At 42.5% G+C, this 18,663-nt stretch overlaps 1 protein-coding gene across 1 annotated transcript; it reads left to right on the forward strand.

Annotated features, from left to right (window-relative positions):
* Positions 1-62: 62 nt before the first annotated feature.
* On the forward strand, positions 63-16,303 carry phtf1 (putative homeodomain transcription factor 1). Its single transcript, XM_080786321.1, has 18 exons — positions 63-352; positions 617-743; positions 1,336-1,392; positions 1,737-1,806; positions 1,945-2,103; positions 2,947-3,130; positions 3,912-4,032; positions 4,946-5,119; positions 5,359-5,488; positions 6,012-6,142; positions 7,014-7,142; positions 7,515-7,784; positions 8,639-8,770; positions 8,888-8,974; positions 9,700-9,855; positions 13,851-13,946; positions 14,648-14,773; positions 15,109-16,303. The coding sequence occupies exons 2-18, from the start codon at positions 705-707 to the stop codon at positions 15,127-15,129; spliced, it is 2,082 nt and encodes a 693-aa protein (XP_080642447.1). The 5' UTR covers positions 63-352; positions 617-704; the 3' UTR covers positions 15,130-16,303.
* The last annotated feature ends 2,360 nt before the right edge of the window (positions 16,304-18,663 follow it).

Below are 18,663 nucleotides of genomic sequence, written 5' to 3' on the forward strand. Positions count from 1 at the left end.
TCATTACGCAGAATACGCACAACTTCAGAGAAACGTGTAAACAAAGCAAAACCCCGGAAAAGGGAAGTGAAAGTCACCAATAACAACCAACTGAACTAAGCCGAGTCGGAGGAGTTCGGGCACTTAAAAAGAAAGAAAAGTTAAATAAATACAAAATCGAATGGAAATAAACTCCACCGCGGCGGCGGTGAAGCGTTGGTAGCGTTGCAGACAGACAGTTGTACATCGATGGCGAGAACAACGCAGCCGCAGCGCTCCAGTCAGTCAGCTGAACGGCGACATCACCTCACAGCTTTCTGACATGAATCTCTTCCACTTTATAACTTCAAGCTGCAAACGTTTGCGCCTCCAGGTAAATTGTTGCTTAAAAATAAACACATTTCCTGGTCACTGTACTTGCAAATGAGCGTAAACTGACTGCTTGTTTAATAGTTTTCTAACTTTGTCCAACGAGTGTTTTTTGGTTGTAGACAGTTGTTGACCACTGTTTTCTTTCAGCGCATTTTGTTTGTGCGTGCTGTTTTCTCATATCTCGTCACTCCGGGGGGCGGATTCACGTGTGCTGTTCTGTCCATTGTTGTGTGATAAAGTGTGGATCATTGTTATTGTGGTGCAGTCCCATTCTAGTCCACCTACCCTTCCTGTCACTGGGCGCTGTCCTGTGAAACCGAAACGAGCTGACAGCGAGAGGGTCCATGCATTAAATGGCAACAATGGCGAGAATAGCCTGGTACCAGGAGAAGGTAAACGCAGATTCTAAATGCCTTCAAAATCAGTAGTTCTCACACTTTAAAGTTAAACACAAATAGCAGAGATCTCAGATGTACAAGCTCGCAACGCGGCATGAAGTGATGATTGATTGAAAATTGTATTAACAATTTGTAGAATGGGTACATTTCAAAGAAGAAAGTACAGGTCAATACAAAATCTGCTACGAAGATAAAACCATAAAAAGCACTAAGGCTTATTTACAAAAGGACTACAAATTACTCCTCCATTTTCAATGAATCAAGAGAAAATATGTGTTTCCGCCCGGTTTCGAACCGGGGACCTTTCGCGTGTGAGGCGAACGTGATAACCACTACACTACGGAAACTGTTGCAGAAAGCTAGTGACCGACTGCAACTCCCATGCCATGGTGTGTGATTAGTGTGGCGTGCTGTGAGCTTGTATATCTTTTTTTAAGAACGTATAACATTTAAAGGGTTAGGATTAAAATATTCATACAATAATATTCAAACATTTCCAAGATGTTTTTGAAAATATTGTTTACAGTTTATTCAAACAAATGTGAGAAAAAACAAAAACGTGTTGTGACTGTTGTCCTTGAAACAGATTGGTGCCTATGATCAACAAGTATGGGAGAAGTCTCTGGGACAAGCCGAACTGAATGTAAGACATAAGACATTTGATTCATGCTGGTCAAGAGTTTAGCTTTTTCTTGAATACATTTGAAAAGATATGCCAGGGACCCCCCATAAGAGAAGATTTTTACGGCTCTAGCAGTGATTCTCAACCCGTTTAATTTCAAGGACCCCCAGTTTGACATGCATTTGTCTACGGACCCCCATTTAATGGCATTTCTATCTCTGGGACCCCCGATTTATATTGCAAAATCAATGTTAATTTAACTGAGTGTACAAATGGAATCAAATTGACCCATTAGGGTCCATGTGTCGCTGCATTACCATTTTCCCATGTCTGTATAATAACTCCTCCAAATACCTTCCATCCAGGGCATTGACAGCAAGCCAAAGAGGACAGGCTACATCAAGCCAGACCTCATTGATGTGGATTTAGTAAGAGGTACAGTGTTATCCCATTATGTCATAATTATTCTGAATGAACATTATTTAAATCTGTAAACACAGTCTTGTATGAGCTGTATGTGTTTTATCACAATCCACTGATCACAAAACAAAAGAATGGTCCTTTTCCTGTCAGGATCCACATTCAGCAAGGCCAAACCAGAGAGCCAGTGGACTGCTCTGACTCGCAAGGGTCTGGTCAGAGTGCTGCTCTTCCCATTCTTCTACCAGTGGTGGATCCAGGTGACATCCAAGTACATCTGCTGGTGCATTCTGGTGCTGTACTTCATGCAAGGTTAAGCTCCATAGACCCTGATGATGCTCAGACCACACTGACTGCCCTCTTTTCAATCATTCCAATGATTTGTTTATACAGTTTTTCTAAGCTACTCTATCCTTGGTGATACGGACCTAAGTAGGCACTGGACTTGTTGCGCTCTTTTTTTCCCTCTCTCCGCTGAAAATACCCGACCTACAAGCTCACAATGTGTCTCATATGGTTCCAAAAGTTCAGTGAGATACAGTGGAGCTAATCCATGTAAAGATTTCAAAACAAATAACAGGACTTTAAAATGTATTCTGAAATAGAGAGGTGGCCAATGGCGCACAGCTAAGACACAAGTTATATGGTCTCGCCTTCTTGTTCCAGTGAGGAGATGGGCAATCGCATTTTGCAACAGCTGCAAAGGCCTGAGTGCAGACTGCTCAATACATTTATAGAGAGAGTTGCAATTATCAAGCTTAGAGGATATGAAGGCATGGATAGCCATTTCCAGTTGTTTAGGGGGAGGTAGGCTTTTACCTCGGCCAAAGAGTCTTAACTGAAGTAAACAGTTTTTAGAGCTAATGTGTTTGTCTATTGTGAAGCAATGTCTAGTGTGAAGACATTGCTGTCGAGGGTAACACCAAGATTTGACAGATGAGCAGATGAGGGTACAAATGTTGATGGTTGGTATCATGGTAAAAATGATTTCACTGTTGCATTCATTGAGGTGCAGAGTATTATGTACACAATGTAACTGTCAGAGGTTAGCATACTGCAGTACTGAAGCGGCTCTTTAATGATAAACAAATTATAATTCCAATTTGAAAGCTTTTCCCCCCTTTTTTCTCTTTTCCTTTTGTTTCCTGTGCTCAGTGGCAGCAGCAGTGCTGTACCTGGAGGTCCCCGGGGCCACTGCCAGTGAGGTGTTTGGGCCCATGTGTCTGATGCTGCTGCTGGGAACCGTGCACTGCCAGATTGTGTCAACAGAAACCAGCAGGAGCCCCACAGGCAGCCCAGCTGCCAGCACCAGCAGCACCAGCCCAGCACGTCGCCGGAGGTGGGCCGCTGCATACACTTTAGAAATCGTCACTGTCAGGCAGAAGCATTGTATGTCCAAAACCATAGACGGTTAGATGCCTCTTCCGGCTCTGGGGCCAATGCTCTCAAGTGAGGGCAAGCTTCCGCATTGGTTCCAAGGAACGTAATGAAAGGAAGGGACATGAGTCACGTTACTGGACGCCGCCATGACACTCATGTCCATATAACTCATCAGTTCGACACAGGTCGCTCCAAATAATTGCTGCAGCGAATGAGGCGTCTACCTTTCTATGTCTTTGTCCAAAGCCATTACATGTCAAAAAAAATCAGCAGTTACTCTCAACCTTTTTAATTTAAAATTGTATATGTATAGGACCCCCATTTGTTACAATTTGTATCTCTGGGACCCCAGTCTACACTGTAAATGTGATAATGTCGTTTTAGCTGGGGACCCACGGTGTGCCTTCAAGGACCCCACGTTTAGAACCAGTGTCATACAATATCCTAGGAGGAGATGAGGTTTATGCTCGTTTTTAGTAATGGCATAATTAAACTTTTTTTCTTCACGTTGGCCAGGCTATCTGGCTTCCTTCCAATCTCTTTTCACCTAAAGGACAAAGGGCTCTAAAGGGCTTATTGTCTCCATGCACACAGATGTACTCACGTTTCCCATGGACCATTGTTGCCGTGCAACAAAGCCTCTGGCCTACTCCCGCCAGCCTTGCGGTATTAGGTTGGAACTTTGACCATGGCTTGCCAGCAGTGTTTGCTCTCTCATGTATTATTGTCTCTCTTGGCAGGCCAAGGAAGGGCAGAGGACTGAAAAAAGCAGATGGAAAGGAAGACAGTGATGGCGTTGAGCTACTGAAGCCCTGGCAGCTGGAAGAAAACCAGAGGATATACAGAGCCGACGAGAGAAGGGTACGGTCCGTCTCTGGGTTGGCACTCTACAATGTAGCGGGAAGCAGATCATGAAACTTAACTTCTTTCAGCCACCACATATATTGATCTGTAGGTTCAGAATTTCATTTTTGGAGCTGCAGTCAGCTTGCAAGTCAGACACACAAGACAGGGTTGGCTGCCTGGCTGCTAAAGGCCAGAGTAAAAGGTATAGACAGACAGCATACCTAACGTTGCTTACTCCAGTGTTTGACCTTTGCTTATTGTCTACTCTCCACCAGGCGAAGGGAGAGTATGTCTTGCACTCCGTCCGTCCGTGTGTGTCCGTCTGTGTACAGCTAACGGCCTGTTATAGCGCCACCATGAGGCACATTTTCACATTTTTTACCTATAACTGCACGGATGCACACTCCATGAGGCCAAGGACAAACCTTTGACATGCATTTTTCACATCTGCCTTGTATAGCGCCACCAGGAGGCTGACTTTTGTAAAACATTATTTTTTTTATATTACGGATCTGTTGGATATTTCATATTCCATTCTAATTGGCTAACATTGGCTTTCAAAGTTTGCAGGATTGGCCTGTTTTGAACAAAAAGCCTCAAATCATGAACGCAGCGTGCAATTGTTTTCCTACTAGGCTGTGAACCTGGCTTGGTGGAGACCAAAACCATGTGTTGTTTTTGTATAGAGTAGATTAGAGTGAATCTGTGAGACAGGTCAGTCAATAGCAATAGAAACAAAATATTGCTTGTGTGAAATAGAAATAGCAACATTCCTAGTCTTGGGGTGTTTTATTCCCCCAAATCACAACTGTGTCTTGTTAGTAAAATCATTTTCATAATAAAATAAAACAATTACCGTAGTTTGATTAACCGCTGCACTCCTACAGTACATTGCCATCAGTGTTCTTTCTTTATTGTGCTCTCACAGGCCAATAGAAAGTCAGGGTTTGGGGCATCTGACGAGCTCTCCAGTGAGGATGGGGAGGAGGAAGATGAAGTCAAAATAACTCACCCAGAGAGACGTGTCACTGCTGGCGGCCCTTCCTCTGCTTTTGTCCTGAGGAAGAGAAGTCTCCACTCAATGCCAAAAACTTTACTTCAGGTACACATCCTGGTTGTTCTCCAAGTCTCTGAGACTTATATTGTTATACTTGTATTGATATTGTTCTCAAACAATATGAATATCACAATACTTCTGACGATAATATTGTACCAATACTCTACACGTTATTTCTTGTAGAGCATGGCACCCCCTGGTACCCCATTAGGGACCCCTGGGGGTCCCCAAACTCCACTTTGAGAACCACCGTGCTAAATGCCTACATTGTAATGTGAAAGCAGGAAGGAGGTGGTGTCGTGGCTGAGGACACAAATGTGAAACCTCGTGAACTGGAGCGCCTCATCAGGCCCAGCAGCAGCTCGCGGCCCGCCTCCGACACAGATGACACCATGTGGGAGGAGCTTCTGCAAGGTAGGGCTGCATTGCTGCAACTATCCATCCTTTTCTTAGAGATTGTTCTTTCCATTACCTTTTCGATTTAATTGAATAATCAATTGCAGTTTTAAATTTTTCTTTTAGATTTATTAAATATCAACAAACTGATTAACCACTTTGTTAATGTGTCTTTTTTGCACAATGGTGTCTTGCTTTGCATTGCGACGCGTTGTGAAATACGATGAATTTTTTTAAATGTTTGGCCTATAATTATAATCTAAATATAAATCGATTACTAATCTATTATATTTTCTTATGGATGAATTTCTCTATTAGCAATTAAATCAGATAAAAATGCCATATCGGTATCGGATCGGTATTCAAATAATACTTCATATTTCTTTCAAATATTTTGTTTTGCGTTTGAACTGGCAGCATAATCAGAATCGGTATCGGCAGATATGAACCTTCAACTAATCGGAGATCGGATATTGGTTATTATTTCATAATCGTGCACCCCTAAAATCAATTAGATTAACTGTTGTACCCCTTCTGGAAGGGCCTGACTCCGGCTCCACGGGCAGCACTGACAGTGACGGAGAGGGCAGGTACAACACAGGTATCACCATGCCCACGACCACCACTCTGAGCAGCGATGACGATGACAGCCTGCAGCAGGGAATCACTGTAGTGAGTTCCTTCAATGGCATGTCATGAGAAACGTTGATATTCATTCTAGTGTAGACGCGCAAACGCGGGAAGCGAACGCAGCTCGTATATATTTGGGTTTTGGACGTATAGCTGCTTTGGGGACTCCTTAAATGGTTATGGCTGAGTCATGGTGACGTAACAGCGGGACAGACACTTGCATCAATCACAAACAAATCACTCAGCTCCATATATGGGCACAAAGGGGACACACACGCACACACAGACACACAGACATGATCTGCTAGGTCTCATAGTAAGTGCTCACTGCATTCGCAATAAACCTGACACTTTCATACAACGAAAACCAGCCAGTCTACAAGCTTGCAACGCGTTGTGAGCTTAAACAGTTTTTGTTACAAAGTTAAAGCTCTATACTGCATTCCGATTGTGTTTGTGTGAGTTATCTCTACTGATTTAATGCTGACCAATCAGGGCTTTAAAGAGCTTATTGTCCGTTTACTAAAGAACTGGAGAGACCCCTGTTATTGAACAAAAACTCAATTGCAATACTTGCTATTGGAATATAGTAGAGCCCTATATGTAACACTTATATGCTAACGCCTTCAAGCATTTGGGCCTGGGCTATTTTTGATAATTTTCACCTATAATAACATGCCCAAAATAGGCACGCAGGTAATAGGTTAATGTCTGGCTCAGCAGCCTAGGTGCCCGGATGGTTGAGCTAACTGTCCGGGCCAGAAACACTACTCTTAAAACGTCATTATTGCACAGTAACACACCATGAACCTGTACCGGTCTGGGACATGTACACTTTAGAAACAGACAGTATACTTACACATACAGACAGGCTATATATATCCTGCGGCTGATGTATTGCGTCTCTTCGCAGGGCCAGCTGTCTTGGCTGCATGCGTGCCATCCTTCAAGGGATCGTGTCAGCGCTATAATCTGGGAGCAAGGCGATTGCAAGAAAACAGACATGTCAGTATTGGAGATCAGTGGGATCATCCTCACACGGGTACACTTCTAATACATAATATTCAACTCATTATATGTAAATATTTGATCTATTAACTATCTATTAAATTAGATATATATATATATGATGCTTGTTTATCCAACCTAGACCTGTTCTGGCTTCACGTAGGCCAGAACAGCTCTACACTTGAAAACATGCACGTGTCGCACAGTTTTTCCCCCCCAACCTTGCTCTCTGTTATACTGTACCTACAAGTTTCACTTCATGAATTCTGTTCTGAAGATGCAAGCATTACTGTCTCTTTTTTGTTTCTTCTCAAAATCACGGACCCCTTCGCCACGAGTTTGACACCTCTAGCGATTCTCATTTCTGTTCCTGTTTAGTGTGTGATAAATGCCATGTCACTCTCAGGTGAAGTCCGTAGAGCAGGGCATGGGATACCTGGTGCTGGGCGGGCTGGTGACCGCCACCCTCTCGCTGCTGCCCTTTGCGTTCCGGCTGGCCCAGCACTTGGACGTGTCGCGCCTGGCCTCCCACAACATCCTCCAGCTGGTGGGGACGGCCATGGGACGGCCGGACGCCGTGGCCTACGCCTTCCTCCTCGTCACCACGGTAGAGAGGTTCTGTCTCACCGGCCTCTTCTTCTTTATGATGTGTGTGGCCGAGAGAACTTACAAACAGGTGAGCGATAAGTGTGACGTACAGTCAGTGTTAGGCAACTTACTGAGGAAGCATAATTAACTAGTTGCGTTATTACTCCTTTTAAAAAGTAATATTACAGTACATGACTTAAGCTGGACTCAAGAGTAACTGCTTGCTTGCTTAACATATTACTACTATACTATAATATTACTACTCTACGCTTGCTATCCAACACATTTCTGCGAAATAAATTATAAATAAAAAAATACTCGTGCTAATCAAAACTACAAATTCACCATCCTGGCAAGAGCACGCTCCCCTGCACTTACTGTAGGTACTCTCTATTCATCCTATTTAGAATACTTTCTCAAAATTAAAGCAAGAATCATTATGCTTTGTGTGTTGTTGTCTATTGTCCATGCTTGGATAAAGGGGCTATATAAATGCACCATTTACCATTTATGCGTGTGTTCTTATTATGTAACACTGACCTAATATGAATCTTGTCCAGTGCCCCATTGTGAACTTGGGCTAACTATTACTGTAAACGTTTGTTTTTTCTTTTCTTGTTTTTTCCGGGTGCTAGTAGTAAATTCCTTGTACAAGCCCCATACTCCGCAATAAGGTGATTATGGTTCTAATTTTAATCCAATTTGAATCCACGGCATTACCGTGTTTGCACGCTGTACTCTTTCCCTCGCCGATAAGAGACTGTAATGCATCCTATCTAATTAAAACTCAGCACACGTTAACATTGTACGCAATCTTCAAAAGAGATGAGATCAGAGCAAGGTGCTCTTCTTGCAGTTTTATACAATGTCAATTATAGTTGATTTGCATCATTCTGGTGGAGTCTAGTTGGAATACATCACATCTTTCTTTTCCATTAACAGAGACTGTTGTTCGCCAAGCTCTTCAGCCACATCACTTCAGCACGAAAGGCCAAGAAGTCTGAAATCCCACATTTCCGGTTGAAGAAAGTACAGAACATAAAGATATGGTTGTCACTACGGTCCTTCCTCAAGGTTTGCTTTCCCCCCTATTAAATGCTCCTGTAGTAAACTATTCTGGCCATTAGAGGGCGATCATGGTGTTTCATTTTTGTTTGTTCTTCTCATCGACTTCATTATTGTTCAATATAGAGACGAGGACCCCAGCGTTCGGTTGATGTCATCGTCTCCACCATCTTCCTCCTTGCCCTTTCCATTTCCTTCATCATATGTGCTCAGGTCAGCCATGTCTGCCAGAAATGATCACATTAATCTGATTAGAGATGATACTAATTCAATAGAATAGTACTTAGTTTCCAGCAGTCCAGCCATCTTCCTCACAGAGGAAATCATGGCTGAACAGTGAACAGTTATTTTGGGAACACGCATCCAGAGTCTGTTAGTTTTAGTGAATACATGGTTTTTAACATTTGATTTTTAGTAAAAAAATTATAAATGTGACATGATATTCTCATAGCTGTATTTCATCAATTTCATTCAAAGGTTTTTTTTGTTTAGTTTAGTTTTACATGAGCCTTCATCTAGGACTGGGCAGTAATCTGTAATTTTGGATGTGGTAATATTGTGATCTACAAGCTCACAACGTTTTAAGCTTATAGATCTGCTATTTTCAACAACAAAAAATTAATTTGGGATTTCTTTTAAGACAAAGTAAGTTATCGTCACAATAAAATATTTTGATATTTGGTCCAAAATGGTAAGACACCATTGACCATTTATTTGTAAGCGTTTAATCTCAAACCAAACCAAGCAATGTTGTTGTTTTCCCCACACGTGCTTGTGAACGTTACCACACAAACAGACCTTGTTGAACTTACCTCTGGCTTCCATACAATGTGTTGTGGTTTATTATAAGTGATCTGATATCGTCTTACGTGTGTGTGTGTGTGTGTGTGTGTGTGTGTGTGTGTGTGTGTGTGTGTGTGTGTGCGTGTGTTCCTCAGCTTCTAAAGAGTCACCAGACATTCCTGGATTCTCTGAACAACTGGGAGCTGATGCTGTGGGGTTCAGCCCTCATCCTGTTCCTGCTCCGCCTGGCCACGCTGGGATCTCAGACCAACTGTAAATACAGCAATGCCTCGGTGCTGCTCACTGAACAGGTACGGCTGTGCAACCTGGAAGTAGGAAGATTGCAATTATTTGAGCATATAAGCTAATCGTTTACCTGAAAAATCTTCATACATTTTCAAATATCCTAATTTATGTATTAAAATTGGCTTGAAGGAGGACCGGCGGCAGGCCGGCAGACCACGTCACTCTGACAGAACCATAAACAAACCCCCATATGCCCATATATATGTAGTAACTGGTAAAGAGCCTGACTACGCCACCTCCCGCTTAATGAGGGGGGCAGGAGGAACCCCTAGAGTGCAATCCTAATAACTGACACTTCCCCCTTAACAGGAACGTTTGACAAGAGGCATTTGTGTGGAAACCATATAACAAACTTTATTTCAATTAACTACATAAAACGTTAGGGCAATAACATCAATAGGCAAGATAAGATAATAAAGTGACAGGTTGGTTATTAACTCTCTTAGGGAAGGGTGGGTCGGACCGTGCACACAGTGAAATAAACTCAAACTAGGGAAGAAAAGGGGGACAGGCCTAGCACCAAAACTAACTAAAATCAATACAAAACATGCAGTGCAGGGGGTTAACAAATACACACCATTAAAACCCAAATGTCCCACAGTGCAGTCCCAACAGAAGAGAAAGTGCCGTGTGCAGCAGGCGGACCCGGCCTTTAACAAGGTTACTCAGTAACATGGAGAGAAACAATTAAAACAAGCCAGTAAGAAAGTAAATCAAATAATGCCTAAAATGCCCAAATCAACTCAAATAAACAAAACAAAAGGATAAAACAACAGTGGAAAACAGTGGCTGGACTGGTCCCTTTAAGGAAACATAAAAACATATTAGTGCCAGCCATAGTAGTACACAAACACTATTCAAATCATTATTAAAAGAACAAACAATAAAACCTACTTTGATTTGCAGTGAACAGTGCAATCAATGTAAGGGCAAGGGCAGGGGGGACATCAACAGCCTCACAGCTATAAGAGAAGACAGTGAAGTGATAAAGAGTTTAACTACGGTACACAAATTAGTGATGTGTCGGTCACGAGCGACTCGTTCATAAGAGCCGATTCATTGCCGTGTGCGTGAATCGAATCGCTCACGTCAGGGACTCCGGAAGTGCCACTGAACCGTGAACCGATTCAGTGAATCGGATTGCCGTGGGCGTGAACCGAATCGCTCACACACTGAAATGATCCGTTTGGCACATCACTAACACAAATGCATGCAGTGCATAGAATATATATACTGTTTTACCAGTCTCTCAATGTCTTTAAGCACAGCAGCAGATCACGTCACTTCACAGTGTATTGAAGGAGTCATTTGAAGACTGGAATAAACAAATAAATAAATTTAAATAAGGTCAAACAAAACAATAGTGATACAGACTAAGTGCTAAAACAATGGCCAAACGTGGCATGTGCTCTACCAAACAAATGCCATTAGCAGTATTAGCCGCAAAACAAACAGCTTTGGCCTACCATGCTTCACTCTGTGAGAAGGAAACACCAGGTCCTGCAGCATTGATTGATTGATTGAAATCTTTATTAACAGTTTGCAGAATTACAGTACATTTCAAGCACAAACTCAATACAAAGACTGTTAACTGTGAGTGGACGACCCAATTAAGCCTTACACTTGTTTACAACAGGGTCCACATTGTTCAATTCATCAAAACATTTAGAGACAAACAAATAGACACTTCTATGTAGTTAAAGAACAGAACAGGAATTCATCATATAGGAAGCGAAAAGGGAAAAAAAGTATATATACAGTGAGGGGAACAGGGGGATAAAAGAAAAGAAAACGAAAGACAGAGTGTAGGGCGCCTGCACACAACACCATGCGTTGATGCCATGTGTGCATATGTGCAGGCACCCAACACCACGTCCATACAAAAACATAGTACAATCCATAGTACAAAGACAGAGTGTAGGGCGCCTGCACACAACACCATGCGTTGATGCCATGTGTGCATATGTGCAGGCACCCAACACCACGTCCATACAAAAACATAGTACAATCCAGATACAAATTCAGCTTTTACAGAGGCCAGTTTCGAATTGCAGCCATCCGTAGGTGCCCTTTGAGAGCAGTTTTGAAGGAGCCAAGGGATTCACATGTCTTAATGACTGTTGGTAGGGCGTTCCACATTTTGGTCGCATAGGAGCGAAAAGAATTTAGTCCCTTGTTTGTGCCGAATCTGGGTTGTACATGGTTTGTTGCACTCCCTCTGGTGTTGTGGGTGTGGACTTCGTTTACATTAAGGAAGTATTTAGACAGGTACATGGGTATCTTGGTGGTGTATCTAATCTTGTGGACCAGACCCATTGCAAGATGCTGTACTCTGTCGTCGACCCTAAGCCATCCCAGCCTGTCAAAGTGGGCAGGGGTGAGGTGGGTTCGGGGGGTGAGGCCAAGTAGGAGCCTGACCAGTTTGTTTTGGGAGGTCTGGAGCCTTGTTTTAAGGGCCTTTGAGGTGCTGTGGTACCAGGAGGTGGATGCATAGTCAAAGAAACCTTGTACAAGGGCTCCTGTTAGGGTCTTCAAGGTGTTTTTGTCGACCAGTGAGGAGATCCTGTAGAGGAATCTTGTTCTTTGATTGACTTTTTTGATTACGTTGGTGGCCATCTTATCACCGGAAAGATTGGCCTCCAGGATGGAACCTAGGTAGGTAATTTGATCCTTCCGTGTGATAATATCATCACCAACTCTAACCAAGAAGCCATCTGCCTTTTTGAGATTACTATTTGATCCGAAGAGAATGGATTCAGTTTTTCCCAGGTGTAAGGATAGTTTGTTATCAGCGAGCCAGGTGCAGATTCTACCGAGTTCAGAGCTGAGGGTTTTTTCAACCTGCAGTTTGTTCCTGTCCGAGACCAGCAGTGCTGAGTCGTCTGCGAACAGGAACAAGTTGCAGTCACAAGCTGAAGTCATGTCGTTTACATATATTAGGAACAGTAAAGGCCCTAGTATGCTTCCTTGTGGGACTTGCAGAGAATTCAAAATGGCTCTCTACTAGGAGGAACAATGGTTTTGTACTTCCTGTTGGTCATGTGACTAGATCACATGAATGGTACAGTAGGTGCACCATTCACCTCAATTCCCACATAGGCAAGAGGGGTGCCATGTAGGCTATACAGCTGTGTTGAGGTTGTCCAGAACCGCCGATCCAACCAATATGATCATGCCAGTAGACAGACAGACAGAACAGAGCCATAGAGTAAGACAGAGTTACGACAACTCATGGGGCCAGGCTCTTCTACATAGACTTCTATTGGTTTGTCCCTTTTTAAAAGGGACAACCAGATGTTGAAGGAATGCATTGGAGTCTATGGGCTCCCGTGAGTACATGAACCACGTGACCAGGCTGTTTTCTGCCCCCTCAATGTTTTTTACTCTGTCTTACTCTATGGCTCTGAGACAGACATGCAGAGATCTCCATATATGGCACAAAAGGGACACAGACAGACAGTTACAATGGTTTCACTAGGGTTTCTCAAAGTGGTGCCTCAGAATACATAATTCTAAAATGATTTTGTGTGAGTACAAAGTTATTGTAATCAGTTCTAACCCAAACAGATATAAGTCTCTTAGAAAGCCAGGATACAAAACCAAAGACATATTTTAAGAGATTGATCAACTGTGTGCATTCATTGGAATGTTTTGGTCACCAGCATCATCTTATAATAATAATAATGAGAAATCAAAATCAGTTTAACCACCACTGTTTTAACAACAAAATATGAAATGTTTGTATAAATGTTTTAAACTTATTGTATTGTATTGTATTAATGTTTTAAACCTCACAAATCATGTGTGGTGCTCCCTGCCACAAAATACTTTCACATGGGGGTGTACGGCCAATATACATATTCATTATTAGGGGGTCTTTGTAATTGTTCTTCATGGATACTGTAGTATGTTATTTTTTTAATGGAAATAACTATGCCTACTTATCTGTATGTGTATTCTTCACACACACTCCTCTGTGTGTAACATTCTCTCCATTCAGATTAACTTGTATCTCAAGATGGAAAAGAAGCCTAATAAGAAGGAGGAGCTGAACATTGTGAATAACGTTCTGAAACTCGCTACAAAACTAATGAAAGTAAGGATGAATTCCACTGTATTGGATCTTTTGAATGTTTTTTTGTGGCTTTCGCCTTTATTTTATATTTTTTATGGAGGGACAGACAGTAGGCTGACAGGAAATGGGGAGAGAGATGGGGGGCGGGGGGGGGGTGACATGCAGTAAAGGCCGTCGGGATCAGGAGTCGAGCCCGCGGCACACTGCCAGGCTTGGGCTACTGGCCAAGGTGCCTGGACCGCTGAGCCACGGCCCAGGCCACTGTATTGGATCTTTGTCTTGCCTTGGGGGCAGGTCAGATTAGTTTAGCGTGTTATCTGAGCGGAATGCTTCCTTTTAATGGTATGCTTTTGATTTGAAGAGTTATTGCTGTATAACAGGACTGTACAAAACTGGACCTGCAGGCAGTTCCGAAGTTAAAAGGATGTGGATTGATAGTGACCTATTTTGATGATATACTTAATGTGATCTTTTGACGATTCATGTTGGTGTCAGTGAGTAACATCAGATATGGCCGATGACTGAAATAATGTTAACATTGTACAAAACAAAACCCACTTATTTCTAATAATAATGTCTATGTGGCTCGGTTTTGAACCCACATCCCACTAGTTCTGTTTAGTTCCGTGGCCTCTGCCCTCAACGTCGATAAAGATTAAATCATTGAACATTGTCGCTGCTCCAGCACTGACACAACTTATTTATTTCCCATCATGCACTAGGAGCTTGACACTCCGTTCAGACTGCTGGGTCTGACGGTGAACCCGCTGATCTACAATATCACTAAAGTGGTTATCCTGTCTGCCGTCTCCGCCGTGGTCAGCGACCTACTGGGCTTCAACATCAGAGTGAGTGCTATTTTTGTCCGTATAAATCACACTATAGTAGTTTATTGACCCATGTCTCCCTATAACCACAGCCTAAATGGGCTTTGACAATGGAAATAAAGGCGTTCTCTTTAAAACAGCAAATAACATAATTTAGAAAATAAAAGTTTTGATCCAACAGACGAGTCAGCATCATGACATTTCATCTGAAATGTGTGCAGAAGAGAAATGAAACCACGGCGGAGAAATGTTGCTTGAGGAAAATGGTGTCCTTGAGAAAGCCTGTGTGCTCTCTTGTAAATTGACTAATCTTCTAATCAATGTTTTACTGTGTCTTTGCTTATTGTCTGTTCCAGCTATGGAAGATAAAGCCTTAATGTGAATGCGCCAAACCACTATCGGTCAGACACTGGAAACTGGATCAGCACCTACGGCCTTCTGCAGACAGACACTGATATATACCACTGGTTCTTAAACATTATTTTCTTTTTCCAAGGACCCCCCAGTTTGGTATGCATTAGGCCACGGACCCCATAACTCTGAGAATATTGTTCAATTTGTACACTCTCAGAGTTACAGACCTTTTTAGGGTCCCTTTGGTTCCTAACTTCAAGAATTTAGCTGGGGACCTCCTGGAACACCCTCAAAGGCTCCTGGAGGTGTCCCTCCCAGGACCCCAGCTTGAGAACCACGGATCTATACAGCACATGCAAACCTACTGACGGTGCATGCATCATCTGTGCCTTCCCACAAACACTGGATGTTGTGTTCATTCTGTCTTTTCTCAGACTTCATCGTCCGCAAGCATTCGCTGCTCTGACCACTGCTCTAACTCCATTGGCTGCTCAGTCTGCACTGTGACACGCCCTTTGACCCGTGTGTGAAGTGCCTAGCCCTGGGTCCTTGAATGCCCCCCCCCCCACACACACACACACACACACACAGTCACACTGGGTGTGCTTGTCACAGTAAATCATACTTATATTTTATTTAAAGGTGCATGTATGCGTGTGCAGGGGAGAAAATTAACGTGACATATGAAATATAGAGAAGTTCTTATGGCATGATTCAAACTTCTATTTGTACTAGACTAAGGTGATCAGAAGATGTCCCCCTTTGCGTGAGACAGTCCCTCATTTCCAGGAGTCCCACAGGCCGTGTCCCACATTGTGACTGGCAGGCATCAGTGCTCAAATGCCCTAATACTGGCTTTCTGTTGTAAAGCTGTCTCATTGTCTTCCTGCAAGATGTGTTATTAAGCCTGTTAAAATAACATGAGAAATGTCCCCTAGGCTACTGTACCAAGTCAGCCATACCACCTCATGACTCATGACCAAAATTTGTATTTAAAACAAAATGTGAGACATCAGAGGGGTTTAATAACAAAATGATAGGCATTATTAGGCCTACATGGTCGAATGACATCAAGGCATTTGAGTAATAAGTTGCTATTATACCCCATCCCGTCCCCCCTGTCCCACACAAGTGATACTTCTGTCCCTCAAAAGAACAGTTCTGGTCACCCTAATTTGCATGTGCTGACACAGAATTGATGAAATACAGAAATAACACACGTCCAGGTAAAAGTTTGAATTATTGCCTTGAGCCTCATAAGATATATTGATCAGTTATGTATGGTTTTTTTCTCAGTGGTATGCAATGCATTGCGAGGGTTCATTTAATTTTAATAATGTGTGCCATTCAGTGGTTCTCAACCTTTTTTACTTTGGAGCCCTCCTTCCAGCCTGTACACATGCGTGTGTGTGTGTGTGTAGTTCAAACATGTTAACCACTTATGGTATACATATACTTCTCGTACGACAAATAGTGAAACTATTTTTAAACTTTTGATGAATCTTCAAAAATGTAGAGTATTTTTGATAATATAATGACACCCACCAAGGGGCCTTGGACTCCAGGTTGGGAACTACTGATCTAAAGCCATTGACTGAGGCTTTAAACATATGCAATTACACTTTCAACTTTTTGGGGGTTATTAAGCAGGCTTTATTTATTGGGGTTCCTCAAAGTAATAATGGTATATGTATGTCACTGTTCTTAGACCTAGCGATCTTTGTATTTAAAGACCAATTAAAAAAACAACTATGAAATGAGATAAACCACAATTTATTCCACAAATTCTGCTGTCTTTGCAGCAACGACAGTAAGACAATAGTTTTACTCAAATGTGTTGTCTTATATTGAAGTTATAAAGAAAATAGTTTTCAACATTTTGTATTGTGTGTTTTTATTCGTCTGCCAGTATTTTCTCTTCGGCTTTTTTCCATGTATCCATAAGCAGTGGTTCTCAAACCTTTTCATAACCGCCAGATTGATATATTATCCTGTGGATCCCCTGTTCAAAAGATGTGCAAGGAACCCCACAAGTTTTTTTTCTTTGTGGACTGTGGTTGTGGTCAACTCTAGGCTATCTCTGGGAGGCCCCAGTTTATATTACGCGGTAAAATAAAATCATTATAATTATTATAATTTATTTAACTCTAAGAGTTACAGACCAACAAGGGTCCATTTGGTTCTAATTTAGCTGGGGACTCCCTGGAACACCCTTGACCTTGAGATCAAGGGTCCCACTTTGACAACACTGTTTACAGTTTGGAATGTAGTCTATAGCAGTGATACTCAACCTCAGGCCCGCGGGCCACATCAGGCCCGCGGGACCATTATGACTGGACAATTGTGGAAATGGAAATTGCGGAAATGGTGGAAATGGAGGAAATGGAAATTGAGGAAATTGCGGAAATGGTAATTGCGGAAATTGCTCTTCACTTATAGCTATCTATTTTCAGGGAAGATTGTTTTATTTTACTCAGTCAGCCATATCACTACTCTTTTTTTTTCATGAAAAAGGTCATAGCTGGGTAATCTATTTTCAGGCAAATTGTGTTTATTGTATTTTATTTTACTCAGCCATAACAATTTATTTTCTGTTAACCAACTTGCTGGCTGGCAGGCAGGCAGACAGCTACTCATAGACAGGCAGACAGACAGACAGCTACTCATGGAGAATTGGACAGGCAGGCAGTCAGACAGCTACTCATAGACAGGCAGACAGACAGCTACTCATGGAGAATTGGACAGGCAGGCAGACAGCTACTCATGGACAATTGGACAGGCAGGAAGGCAGACAGCTACTCATAGACAGACAGACAGCTACTCATGGACAATTGGACAGGCAGGAAGGCAGACAGCTACTCATAGACAGACAGACAGACAGCTACTCATAGACAATTGGGCAGGCAGGCAGACAGCTACTCATAGACAGACAGACAGCTACTCATGGACAATTGGACAGGCAGGAAGGCAGACAGCTACTCATAGACAGGCAGACAGACAGCTACTCATGGACAATTAGGCAGGCAGGCAGACAGCTACTCATAGACAGGCAGACAGACAGCTACTCATGGACAATTAGGCAGGCAGGCAGACAGCTACTCAGACAGGCAGACAGACAGCTACTCATGGACAATTGGACAGGCAGGCAGGCAGACAGCTACTCATAGACAGGCAGGCAGACAGCTACTCATAGACAGGCAGACAGTAATTAAGACAGCTACTCATTGACAGACAGACAAATAACTACTCATGGACAGAGACAGACAGGCAGGCAGGCAGGCAGGCAGGCAAAGAGCTACTCATGTTATGTTATTATGTTATTATAACAGCTACTCATGTTATGTGCAATAATTTGTGCAGTTATGGAAACAGCTCTTTGTGTTTATGCAAGAAAATGTAACACATTTATTTATTTACATATTGTGTGCATGCACATTGTACTTTGATACATTTTGCGAAAATAAAGCAATTGAAAGAGAGAAGTTATCAAGTATCATTAATGTCGTAATTTTATCTACTGGCCCCTGGCCCCTTGCCATTTTTGTAATGTGGCCCAC

Source organism: Protomyctophum bolini (assembly GCF_963924005.1).
Source record: "Protomyctophum bolini genome assembly, chromosome: 2".
Classification (NCBI taxonomy): Eukaryota; Metazoa; Chordata; class Actinopteri; order Myctophiformes; family Myctophidae; genus Protomyctophum; species Protomyctophum bolini.

What these genes read in the sequence shown, in the direction of transcription:
- phtf1 (XM_080786321.1), top strand. Translation starts at nt 705, where the DNA reads ATGGCAACAATGGCGAGAATAGCCTGGTACCAGGAGAAG. An exon ending in GTGGGATCATCCTCACACGG is followed by an intron (nt 7,143 to 7,514) that starts GTACACTTCTAA and finishes TGTCACTCTCAG; the next exon opens with GTGAAGTCCGTAGAGCAGGG. An exon ending in CACTACGGTCCTTCCTCAAG is followed by an intron (nt 8,771 to 8,887) that starts GTTTGCTTTCCC and finishes TGTTCAATATAG; the next exon opens with AGACGAGGACCCCAGCGTTC.